We start from the raw sequence: 13,120 nt of genomic DNA on the forward strand, positions 1-13,120 counted from the left end.
CACCAGTGTGTCTGGGGTAGAGTCCAGTTCACCCAGTGGAGTTCCCAGTTGGGGTCTCACCAATGCAGCCTCTGGAGCATAGCATCCATCTCAAAGATCCAGGACATGCACCTCACTTTCCCAGTGCTCTGCAGCATCCAGCCTGGGTGCCCAGGATACCCCGAGATGTCCTACATCAATTCTGCCTTCCTGCTGCACCCCACTAATGCCCTCCCTACCTGGTGATACAAAGGGCATCCTGAGACTCTCCTCCCCACACCTGGCTGTCAGCCCTTCCACATCTACCCCCAACAGACATGCACCTATGTTCTCCCTGATGTGACGATTCCCTCTCCCCTCTCTTGTGCTGCCCCTCCCATTCCCATCAGTAAGCCTCATCCCTCTGGCAGGGCCACCTCCCTCGCTGGGAGACCTCACCCAAGACCCACCTGGCTACCACTCAGCAGACAGTATCTACCCTCTCCCCGACATCTGATCCCACATGTTATGAGGTTCCTTCCAGCCAAGTGACCTACACTGTACTTATCTGGAGTGATGATGGGTGGTCCAGCTCTTTACCAGGCTGTCTGGTCTCCCACCAGAAGGCTGGATGGCATGCGAACGTGAGCTGTATCCATTCTGCTGCCTGTTCCTACCGCATGGATTCCTAGCTTCACTCAGCACCCTGTCTTCCAGACCCTTCCACGGCTTGAGGGGTTTCATGGTTTCATGCCTGTTTTTAAGGGATGCGATGTACTTCAGTGTCTGCATGGACCAGAATTTTGTTGTTTTAAGATCATTTTATTGGGGCTCTTACAGCTCTTACAGCAATCCGTACATCAATCGTATCAAGCATATTTGTACACATGTTGCCATTATTATTTTCTCAACATTTACTGTCTATTTGAGCTCTTGATATCATCAGCTTCTCTTTTTCCCCTTCCTCCTACCCCACTTCCACCCTCGCAGCCCCTTGATAAAGTATAAATTATTATTTTCAAATCTTCCACTGATCACTGGGGAGGTTTGTATATGCATCGAACATTGCTATCATTTCCCTCTTTTTCTCCTCCTGCCCCCACCTTCACTCTCCCTTCCTGGTAAAGCTACTCCCATTTCTGTTTCTGAGGGATTTATCTGACCTGCAAACCTGTGTCATGAACTCTTATCTGTCCCTGTGCACAAGCTCCGGTCTATTCTGAAGTGAAAGACAGGACTGGGGTCATGATAGTGGGAGTGAGGAAGCCTCAAACAAATGAAGGAATATTGTGTATTTCCTCAGTGCTATATTCCGCCCTGGTCACTCATTCCTTCCTTGAGACCCTTCTATGAGGGGAGGTCCTATTGTCCACAGATGGTTTTGGGATCTCTACTCCAACCCCCCTCATTCACAACAATATGGGGTTTTTATTTCTTTTGATGCCTTTTACCTGATCTGGTCGACACCTCATTCATGATCGCACAGGCTTGTACCAGTTTCTTGATTCATTCTTCTATGATGGGAATTTAGGCTGCTTCCAGCTTCCTGCTATTTCCAGCCGTTTCCTCATTCTTGCATAACTGTGCTGTGATGAACATGCTCTGTTTCTTATTTATTTTGAGACAACCTGCTTTTTAAATGGACTATTCATGTCATAACTCGGAACATTCAATATTCCATAATAACTGACCTTTTAATGATTTTAATACAGTTGAGGAGCCTGGTGGGGCCCTACCCACCTGGCTGCTCACAGAAAGGTCAGTAGTTAATTTCTACCAGCCACTCTGTGTGTGAAGGATGGGACTTTCTACTGCCATGTAGAGTTCCTGTCTCCTGATAAGAGCCCCAATAAAGTGATTAAAAAAAAAAAGACTGTCACAGTCTCAGAAAACCTCCGTGGTACTTCTACTCTGTCCTAGAGGGTCTCAGAGTCTTATGTTGGCGTGTACATTGTAACATATTCAAATTTTCCATGGTCCTCCTCTTTCTCTCTCCTTCCCTCCATGCTCCTGGACATCGAGCCATAAAGTCTCTGGGTGCTGACTCCAAGGGCTTTCTCTTTTTCTAGTCGGCCCTCTCTTCACGAATTGGGGAATTTGTCACGTGATCCCTTCTCTTTGCATGCAGGGTAACTATCCTAATGCAACGTTTGCATTCTACATAGAAACACCTCAAAGAATGCTGTGGGGTATATATATATATATATATATATATATATATATATATATATATATATATATATATATATATATATATATATATATATATATATTTTTTAAGGAAAGCAAAGCAGGTGACAATGATGCTTCAGGTCTCTAAATCCAACCCAGAGCCCAGCACATGTACTTCTAGTTGCCTTTTGTTTCTCGTTCTTAGCCTTCACAGATTCCAAATCAGAGTCTATACTTTGTTGCTCAGTAGCAAGAAAATAAACCCATATTCACTCTTCTTTCCCATGTGATGGCTTAGTTCTTTGAGCTCCCTCTTTCATAGCTTCAATATTACACAAATATGTCAGGAGAAAAGCTGATGAGTGGATAGTGGTCTCAATTCCCAAAATGTATCAGCATACCCACAAGGAGGAACCATGAAAATTATCATGTTTCTCTGTCCAGCAGCAGCTCCCATCCTTTCTGAGCACAGATCCTAGGCCATTAGCCCTGATGCTAAACTGTAAACTTCCATGAGTAAGAAAGACCATACAAGTCCTTGGCTAACCTTTGACAGACTTATTCCCCCAAAGTGAAGCCTACCTTGCTTCCACAAATATAGTTCACATTTAGTATCGATGGCTCCCACAAACGTAATGTCTCTTCCATGTGTTTAACTCAATGTGGAGACCATCTGAGAATGTACTGAGCATTCTGATTCTCCTTGAATAGCTCCTGCTCAGGTGGTTCGGTGGCCCCAGGGTCAGTGCCCACCAGGCAGAGCACTCTCCTCACTTCCTCCCTGTGGGAACCTCTTCCCACCTTCCTTCTTTCTGATGCCTTTTTCCCTTTGGATTCACCCCGGGGCAATTGTTCCCTGGTTGGTCCCCTGTGGTTGACTGTTCCCAGGGGAGCATGCATCCCTGGTGCCCTTGTTCACCTCACAGGACTGTCTGTTGTTTGACTGAACTCTGAGCCACAAGAGTAAGTTCGGTTCCAGGTTGGCAGGATATCGAAGCGCCATACTCTCAGGGGTTCCCACAATCTCTGTCAGATTGTAAGTCTGGTCATTTCATGGGTTTTAGTCTGTTTGACACGTTGCCCCGCTCTGTGCAGGAACTCCTGTTGTGGTTTGCGTTCTCTCACAGAGCACTCCACACTCCTGACCAGCATCCATTTATTCCTTCTCTGGCCGGAAGCACTGCCAGGTGAGCAGCCCAGGTGCTGACTGCATCCTCGTTGCTCTAACTTCCGCGTTAAAGACTCTGAGCTCCCAGGGAGACTTTCAGCTCCCAGCTCGATGGCACTTGTGGTTGGTTTGTAAAAGTCTGTTCAGTCGCTGGTCCATGTCCTCGACTACCTGACTGAAGTCTCTAGTTCTGCTCACAGAGGGAAATGACACTAATTGCTGAGGGCAGAGTTTCTGACATGTCTGGTACATCCTCTTAGCGTCTGGACTCACACTCTACAAAGGAGAAGGTTAGCAGTGATAGGGCCTATGAAATAGCTTCCATACACAAGCTTATTTCAGTTTGAATTAATTATTCTTCAGTGCTACTGACTTGTATCTTTGGTTTCCATAGGTAATCAGACTGAGATGTCACAAAGGTGCAATGACTTCATGTCAGACCCAGTGGATTCCACAAGGTCAAAGAACAGCGCTGTCAATTGCTCAGGTGAGCATTCCCAAAAGAAGGATAGCCCTTCTCATGTCTGTGTAAATGTCTCCACTGACTTGACTCTCTCTCCTCAGAGAGCAGACAGCTCCGCCTGGGCAACGGGGACAGTCGCTGTGCAGGGAGAGTTGAGATCTATTACCAAGGTTACTGGGGCACCATTTGTGATGACAACTGGGACAAGAAGGATGCCCAGGTGGTGTGCAGACAGCTCGGCTGTGGAGAAGCCCTCGAAGCCATGCCGGGGGGTAACTTCGGTGTGGGATCAGGTCCTATCTGGCTGGATGACCTAGAATGCACAGATATGGAGTCTCATTTGTGGTCATGCCGATCCCGTGGCTGGGGGCAGCATGACTGCAATCACGATGAAGATGCAGAAGTCATCTGCTCAGGTATGGTTATTGTCTTGTCCACTGGCTGGGAGAAAGGAAAGCTGCAGAGCACAGCATATCTTGACTATTGGGTGACTGATTAACCATAGTGTTTTATCCACAAACTCATGGTCTTTGGTGACTCAGAGCATCCATGAAGAACAAACATCATTACTTCCCACTGGGTGGTAAGCAGCTTGTTTTCTATCTCCAGTGGTCTTGACTAACAAAATAGTATGCTCTAGTGTCATCCAGAGAAACTCTGGTGGTGCAGTGCTTGTTCATTGATCTGTGATCAAGTTCAGCCATTGAAAACCACTAGCTCCTCCTCTGAGGAAGGACGCAGGTTCTACTCGAATAAAGAGTTACCGTCTCAGAAATTCACAGGGCCAATTCCATCCTGCACTGTAGGCTTACTCTGAGCTGGCTTCAACTTAATGATGGGAATTTTTTCATATGAGTACTATCCTAATAAAAATCAAATTTCATAACTTTAAAAAATATCTTTCTATAAAAATAGTAAGAAAATATAAGGACCATAAAACTAAGAATAAACTCTCCTGAGTCACAGGGTTCTCCTTCCATTATTCCTAGAAAAGCTTCCCCTTTTTTCCTTTGAAACAACGTCCCTGTGATCTCAGACACTGGGGAATACTTCACAGACAATTGTGAGTCAGCAGAAAATACAATAGGTATCAATTGGTGTGTCAATATGTAATGCTGCTTCCCTTGATATAAAACCAAACTCACCTCCACTGAATTGATTCCTACTCATAGCAACCCACAGAACAGAAGAGAACTTTCCCTGTGTATTTCCAAGAATGAAGCTCCTAACAAGGGCAGACAATTTCATCTTTCTCCTGAGAAGTGGCTGTTGTCTTTGAACAGCTGGCCTGGCAGGCAGCAACCCCACATGTGATCCACTGTGCCACCTGGGCTCCTTTCCCCAGTGCTGTAAGAGAAGTGAATTTGAGGGGCTTTGTTTTGTGGGGTTTTAGAATGCAGGCAAAGGGATCAGTAGAATAGTTGAAGAAGGTGGAGACGGCTTAGAGTAGCTGAGGGTGAAGAACTAGATGCTGACACGTGCTCAATACAGTAGCACCTTGTCCAGCTAAACAGTCATTCCATGATACCCACCTTCCCGACATGATGACTGAAGACAGGCATGTGTATAAGCAAACGTGCTTAAGAAAGCTGATTGTGCCCATCTATCAAAAAGATATAGCATCTGGGGTCTTAAAGGCTTGAAGGCAAACAAGCGGCCATGTAGCTCAGAAGCAACAAAGCCCACAGAGAAGAAGCACACAGCCTAAGCGAATACAAGGTGTTGAATGGACCAGGTAGCAGACACCAAGGAACAAAATCAATCATTGTGTGATCACCTTCCTCACATAAACGCTGAAGATGAATGTGTGCATAAGCAAGTGTGGTGAAGAAGCCTTATGGTGCCTGGCTATTGAGAGATACAGCGTTCAGGGACTTAAAGGCTTGAAAGTAAACAAGCGGCCCTCTAGCCCAGAAGCAACAAAGCCCACATGGAAGCAGCACACCAACATGTGTGATCATGAAGGGTCGAGAAGACCAGGTTTCGAACAACCAAGGTGGGGGGGGGGGATCACTTCACCATGAATGAGGGATGTGCATAATGGGGACCCAATGCCCATTTGTAGACAGCTGGACATCCCTTGCAGAGGGATAGTGGGGAGGAGATGAGTCACTCAGGGTTCAGTGTAGCAACAATGAAACTCAAAACCTTCCTCTAGTTCTTGAATGCTTCCTCCCCTCCCAATTATCATGATCCCAATTCTACCTTGCGGACCTGGTTAGGCCAGAGGATGCACAGCGGTGCAGTAGGGATCTGGAAACACAGGGAATCTAGGACGGATGAACCCCCTCAGGACCAGCAGTGAGAGTGGCGACACCGGGAGGAAAGGGGGTGTAGAAAGGGAGAACTGATCTTGGGGATCTATGTGTAACCTCCTCTATGGGGGATGGGCAATGGGAAGGTGGGTGAGGGGAGACACCGGGCAGTGTAAGATAAGATAAATTAATAATTTATAAACTAAAGGGTTCAGGGGGAGGGGGTAGTGGGGAGGGGGGGGAGAAAAAAGGAAATCGAGCTGATTCCAGGAACCCAAGTGGAAGGCAAATTTTGAGAATGACGAGGTCAACGAATGTATACGGCTGCTTTCCTCAATTGATGTATGTATGGATTTTGATAAGAATTGTACGAGCGCCCCCAAAAAGATTTATTAAATTAAAAAAAGAACTAGATGCTGACTAAGAATACCTAAGTGGTCTCTGTGTACCTGGAAGCCCAGGTGTGATGTGAAGACTATCAAGCATGTTGATGTGAATTCTGTATGACTAGTTGTAATGAAAGAAAAAGACTGAGATTGGGGTATAGAGGAGGTGATAATGTAAGCAGAAAATATCCCAATGTTGAAATTTGATTGAATAATTTGCCTCAGAACAACAACACACGCCAAAAAAAAAAAAAAAAACTGCCATTAGGTCAATTCCGTCTCGTGGAAACGCTATAGAGAATTTTCTATTAGCCTCATTTTCCTCCATAGAACATATGGTGTGTTTGAACCATTGACTTTATGATTAGCAATTCAATGCTTACTGAATAGCAGCACCAGCATAACAGACAAGTTTACATCTGACTATAATTCTCAGTTTGGTTTCATTCAAATCAATACATGGCTCCCTGAGGAGCACTCACCCTAAACCTACACTATCCTTTATCTCTCATAAACTAATCTCTGTGCTTGAAGCTATCCATGTGTTTTCTCCCAAACCACAAATGAAGTTTCAGTAGAGATGAGCCAAGGAGTGTAAGTCTGGATGCCAACCCTATTCTCTGAGTTTCACCAAGTCACTAACCCTCTCCAGGTTGTGTCATTTCTGGTGTCATGTAAGAACACAGTACAGGTCTCTCCTGACTTGCAGTAGCGTTCTATTCCAATGACTGCATCATAAATTGGTCCCAATATAAGTCAAATTGTCTCCATTTAATTACTATTCTACTATTTCAATTACGTGTTTTAATAGTTAATCCTAACATTGAATATTTGTCAGTGAATATCTGAGAATAGCATCAGCAAATTACATGCTACAACATTGTATATAGTGCATAATATTACTGATAAAGTGTACAAAAATAAAAACAGATGGTTATAGATGTAGTTCATTGTAACACAAATGCATGATAAAGTGGGGATGATTGTACTCAAGATTTACAATCTTTAAGTCTTCTTGATCTTAACAGTATCTATGAAAAAAGGACATTATATAGATTGTGGTAAGAGCTATATGAGCCCCCAATAAAATGATTTTAAAAGAAAAGAAAAAGGACATTATTAGGAAGCACATTAAAAACGCAACACTCTGAGAGGGGATACTAGGAAGGAAGGTTAAGGGGGCATAGGTTATTACTAAGTAATTAGGATACTTTCGTTGCTTAAGAGAAAAATCAGATTTCTATGCCTCACCTGAGAATTATGCGTCTCAGTCACTCCTAGAATAACCGACCACTAAAGAGAGATTTTTGTGTTTGTGTAACAACCACATGTAAATGAGCATCTTCAGTCCTTTTATCACCAGCCACTCAATCTGGAATGTTGGACTTGTGAGAGGAGACTATGGAAAGTACTGGATTGTCAGAAGAACAAACAGCTCTGATTTGCAAGACTTTGAGTCAGAATGGTCCTTGTTGTGAGACGCCATCCAGTCAATTCCAACCCACAGACACCCTGTGCTCAATAGAATGAAACACTGCCAGCCCTGAGCCATCCTTACACTTCTTTCCATGCTTAGACTGGATTGGACTGGATTGGATCAGATGAGATTGGCAAAAGCCACTGTGAGGTTGCACGACATTGTATCTCAAACTCAAAGTAGCAGCTTCCAATGCAACTAGTGCTTATGACCCAGAGGAAGGACCCATGTGTCCATTTGCTCTAGGAGATTCAGGAAATGGTTACTTCAGGTGAGTGCTGAGCCATTCAGGTCTTCCTAATCATGAACACCCAGGATGGATGGATCCATTCTCTAGAACCTGGAGACCATTCCTCAGGATCCCCCCCCCCCAAAATGCTGCCTTCCCATCTTTACACCTTGGAACTGCCTGCATTTGGAGCTGCCAACTAACACCTACCCACCAGGCCATCTCCTTGCGACAGTTCCACAGAGCTCCTTCAATACATTCTTCTTCTTCAAGATGAGGAACAATATATTCCTACATAACAAAGATATATAATGAGTGATCTACACTAAACCAGTGTTATTTTTTATTTCAGGCATCTGGAATAGAAAATTGATAGGGGTACCTTTTAAAAAACGGTAGTCTAGATTACTATGTGCTTTCAACATACAACAATTAATGGGTATTTTTGCAATTAAAATGCATGAAACTTCTTAATCATTATGAGGCACACATATTTAGTTAAAGACCTGAGTGGATTTTGTGTGTGCCTATCTTTAAGAATTAAGTGGAATTAGAACATTGGATTTGTGAGAACAAAGCCTGGACCCCAAAACAAGCCAACCTAATGCTATTGAGTTGAAACTAACTCGTAGTGACCCTAGAGGACAGAGTAGAGCTTCCCTTGGGGTTCTCAAGGCTATCAACCTTTATTCGAACAGACAGCCTCCTCTTTCTCCTGCGATTAGTGAGTTAGAACTGCTGGCCTTCTGGTTCGCAGCACACTGAGTTAGGCAAAGGGGAAACTGACTCTGTCAGGAGCTAATGGTGACTAAGGTTTCTAAGACACATGTTTTTCAGCACATCGGACCCAGAGACTTGGGATTTGCAATATAAAAATAATAAGAGCTTGAAGGATAGCCAATACTCAATAAAATATCCTCTAGATAAGTGACTAAACTGGTTGACACTGGTATTGCCCTGGGGCCACTTCAGGGACTCAGCCCAGTACAGAGTTTGATACTCAGATGCTCAGAAGACCTTCCTGATATGAATGCCGCTCATATTCTGTCTACAGGCTATGACAGTAGGAAGGCAAAGCCAAGAGCTTCACTGGGTGATCTACTTGAAGGCTACTAACACTAAATTTCTTTTCATCAGTATCTAATTCTGTGAAATATCTGCTCAGGTATTTTGCAGTTCTATGTGTTATTTTTGCTGTTAATGTTGAGATCTTGAGGGTTCTTCATATGTATTCTACACATCAATTCTATGTTGAATTTTTTCTCCTATTCTATACCTTGGGATTTTATTCTTCATGTAGGTTTTCAAAAGAAAAGTTTACATTTTGATTAAATCTAGTTTATTAATTGGAAATAATGCTTTTAACTTTCATCAGTGGAGATGATTTAAAAGTCCCTTGAAATCAAGACACAGACACATCAGAATAAGAGAACTAGCGGAGGATCTGATCAGCGCCCCCAGAAACTCACTCGTATAGATTGTAGCAAAGTTACAGTCATCTGAATTGAGTCATTTTACCAATCTTCTTGAAAGCCAGAAGTATACCGTTTACTATTTTGAGAAGGAAAAAAAATGTGGAAAGAAAAATTAGCTCATGAAAATGAAGAGTTTGAGTACCTATCAAATTAATTTAGTAGCTCTGGTGTGGTTATACATTCCTGCTGTTCCTCAGTGGTGGTACTGATACCCTGGTGCAGAGGCAGAATTAAGAGGAAGGCAGAGCATACAGGGAATGAGATGCAACTGTATCCACATACTGACCCTGGCTGCCACCATTCTTCTGTTCTGACTAGGAGGGGGGTTGCTAGCACACATCCCCTAGCCAAACAATATCAACAGTGATTTCTGATACATTATTCTCAGCTGCATTTTATAGTCAGGGCCCTGGTGGCACTAGGGGTCAACTGTTGGGCTGCAGTCAGGAGGCTGACGGTTGAAGCATACCAGTTACTTCAGTAGGAGGCAGTGCGCTTCTGTAATGACTTACAGCCTCAGAAATCCTCTGAAGCAGTTCTGCTCGGAGGCAGATTCCTCAATAAGCGAAGTACTCATCGGCTTCATGGTGCTGATATACTAATCTCTACTGCACAGCTTCACCTTGCTAACTCTCACAGTGCCCCTTGCGTGCTCTAAGTTGTTGCTACTGTGCTTACTGGTTCATCCATCGCTGCTATCACTGTGGAGCTCATCCACAGTGCTGCTTCATAGGGCTCTAATCTGACAGATGTGAAATCTTACTGTAAGCCAGCATTCACCGCCATCGAGTCAATGCTGACTCATAGAGACCCTTTGTGTGTCCTGAGCCTGTAACTGCTTATGGGAATAGAAAGCCCCATCTTTCTCCTGTAGAACTACTGGTGGTTTTGAACTGTTGACCACGTGGATCACATCCCAACACTAGCCACACAACCACCAGGGATCCTAATCCACATATATCTAATATATGACACAGAGCCTTGGTGGAACTGTGGTTAAACTCTCTATTGCTAACTGGAAGATCTGCACTTCAAACCCACCAGCTGATCAGTGGAAGACAGTTATGGCAGTCTGCTTCCGAAAATAATACTGCCTCAGAAGCCCTGGAGAGCTCTCCTGTCCTTCAGGCTTGCTCCTGGTTGGAATCAACTCAACAGAAATTAGTAAACTATAGGAACTAACTAAAACCTGCTACATAAAAAGTATTTTTATTAGAATGAGAAGACTCTAACCTCCTACCAACTAGACAAAAGAGTGGTCCTAAACTTATTAAACTTGTTTGGGGAGATGGGAGATGCATAAATAATGATGAATAAGCACATCATCTTTTTAATGACTGTTTTTTCTCATCAGTCTCATTTGTGACTCAAATTCTCCCCAAATACTTAGGTCCTGGGATGTCATTTTAATACTTTCTGCTTTCTTTTCGAGGTTCTTATCTGTTTTACTTTGCTATTCTCGCTAGATATTTTTGTCATTGTTGATATCTATTGACTTTTTCATAGTTTTCTGTATATGAAATCCTGGATAAGGAAACCTATAGTTTCAGTAACCGCATTAAAGGTCCTTTGGGGGTGTGGCAGATGAAGTTAGGGAAAATAGGGGACTAATAACAATTAAGTACAAGATTGAAGGAAATGCTCTAAAACTTATTGTGGTGCGGTGGTGATTGAACAACCCTTCTTGATGTGATTGAACTACTGAATTGTATGAGATGTGAATTATATGACAATAAAGCTGTAGTTTAAAAAAAGAAAGTGCCGTGCCGTAGTGCAGGCCGGCAAAGCTGCATCCTTCAAAGCAGCCGCATCCAAATCTCCAAACCAAACCATTGAGTCACGTCTCAGTGCAGGTTGAGTCCAGCAGTATTAAAATTGGGAAATACTGACAGCTCTGACCCCGAGCGCATGACAAGGCTCAAGATGTAGATTAGCAATGAGTTTCAGCCTTGTTGGTATATTATATGTTTCCCTTACCCAAGAAAAGTTTTCATTGTTATAATTAACCACAGAGATTTTTATTAAAAATATACATTTCTGCTGCAACCCTACCAAATATTTTACAGACAGCCTTTTCGGTGTCCACTCCGCTTTTAGTGTCATCACGTGGGTTTGACCTCACTGCACCCCACCATGATGTCACTGGGGTTAAGTGGACACTGATGAAATATGTTTAACACTTGTTCAATAAGAGTGTTCCAAAATATTCATATCTTTCTTCTCTATTGAGGCTTTTGCATTTAGCAATCTTTACCAAGCATTATGTCCTTTTCTAAGGCCTGGTCTCTCCTATAACTTGTCCAAAATTTGTGAGATGAAGTTTCACCATTCTTGCTTCTAAGGAAACATCTGGCTATACTTTGTCCAAGAGATATTTATTTGCTCTCTGGTAGTCCATGATACTTTCAATATTCTTGTGAACAACATCATTCAAATACAAATTATAGAATTAAAACATATCAATTACTGTTACACACTCAATTATTAAGACTCAAATTTGTGAGAAAACCCTCTGGCATGACATGACCCACAAGTTGACTTGACTCATATGTTTTCGTTGAGAACTAGCTCTCAGATTGAATGGCATTCCTAGACTTTCAAGATAGATATCCAAGACCCCCAATCCCTAACATTTCTATCTGTCTGAGATTCTATAAGATGTAGGCTCATATATGAACAACTTGTTTTCTTCTTGGACACCTAAAAAAATCTTGAAACATTCTACCATCAAAACTTGCCTGTAAAATAAAGTGTTCAATCATGAAAGTGGCTTAGCCTGTAGCACTCCAGCCAGCAGGGAGCTACCTGATACGCACAGAATAACTACTCAAGACTTGAGATTGAGTCAGGAGGAAAGGAAGAGCCACTCCAGGGAGAGACGACCTCTCAAGGTTCTCCACTCGCCAGTTTTCATTTGCACACTGAAGGAGGAAGTTTGCAAAAATTCAAATTCAGGGGCTATTCTGGGTACCATGACTTCAGGTTTAAGGTGTTCTCCTGGTTGGTAGGTAAGAAACATTGTCACAATAAAGTACATTCAGCCCTAGGGAGATTCCTGTTGTTTTGACAAGAAATCTCGTTATCACTGGGCATTTCTGCCAAGTTCCTGGCACAATAGTCCTGACATGTAAAGAGTCACACACTCAGGGTTACACGGTCTTTGCACCCAAGTTATCCTCCTCGGGGAAAGAGCACAAGGCTGCCCTTCACTCGCTGTATTTCTCCTCTTCAGCCGTCTTTTTGTCAGCAGTGTGGCATGTATTTCCACATGCAGATATTTTTGTTTTAAATAATTTATTGGGGGTTCATACAACTCTTAGCACAATCCATATGTCCATCCATGTGTCAAGCACATTTGTACATTTGTTGCTATCATCATTCTCAAAACATTTTCTTTGTACTTGAGCCCTTGCAATCAATTCCTGTTTTCCCCTCTCCACAAAGGAACCTTAATAATTTATAAATTATTATTTTTCATGTCTTACACTGTCTGATGTTTCCCTTCACTCACTTTTCTGTTGTGCATCCTCCAGGGAG

General features: G+C 43.0%; 1 protein-coding gene across 1 annotated transcript in view; it reads left to right on the forward strand.

The window, feature by feature from the left end:
* LOC142451655 (antigen WC1.1-like) overlaps positions 1-13,120 on the forward strand; it is a 92,050-nt gene that overhangs the window by 46,248 nt on the left and 32,682 nt on the right. Inside the window, 1 exon segment of the mRNA XM_075553367.1 lies at positions 3,863-4,177. Within this exon segment, the coding sequence (XP_075409482.1) occupies positions 3,863-4,177 (315 nt within the window).

This window comes from Tenrec ecaudatus, chromosome 6 (genome assembly GCF_050624435.1).
Source record: "Tenrec ecaudatus isolate mTenEca1 chromosome 6, mTenEca1.hap1, whole genome shotgun sequence".
Lineage (NCBI taxonomy): Eukaryota > Metazoa > Chordata > Mammalia > Afrosoricida > Tenrecidae > Tenrec > Tenrec ecaudatus.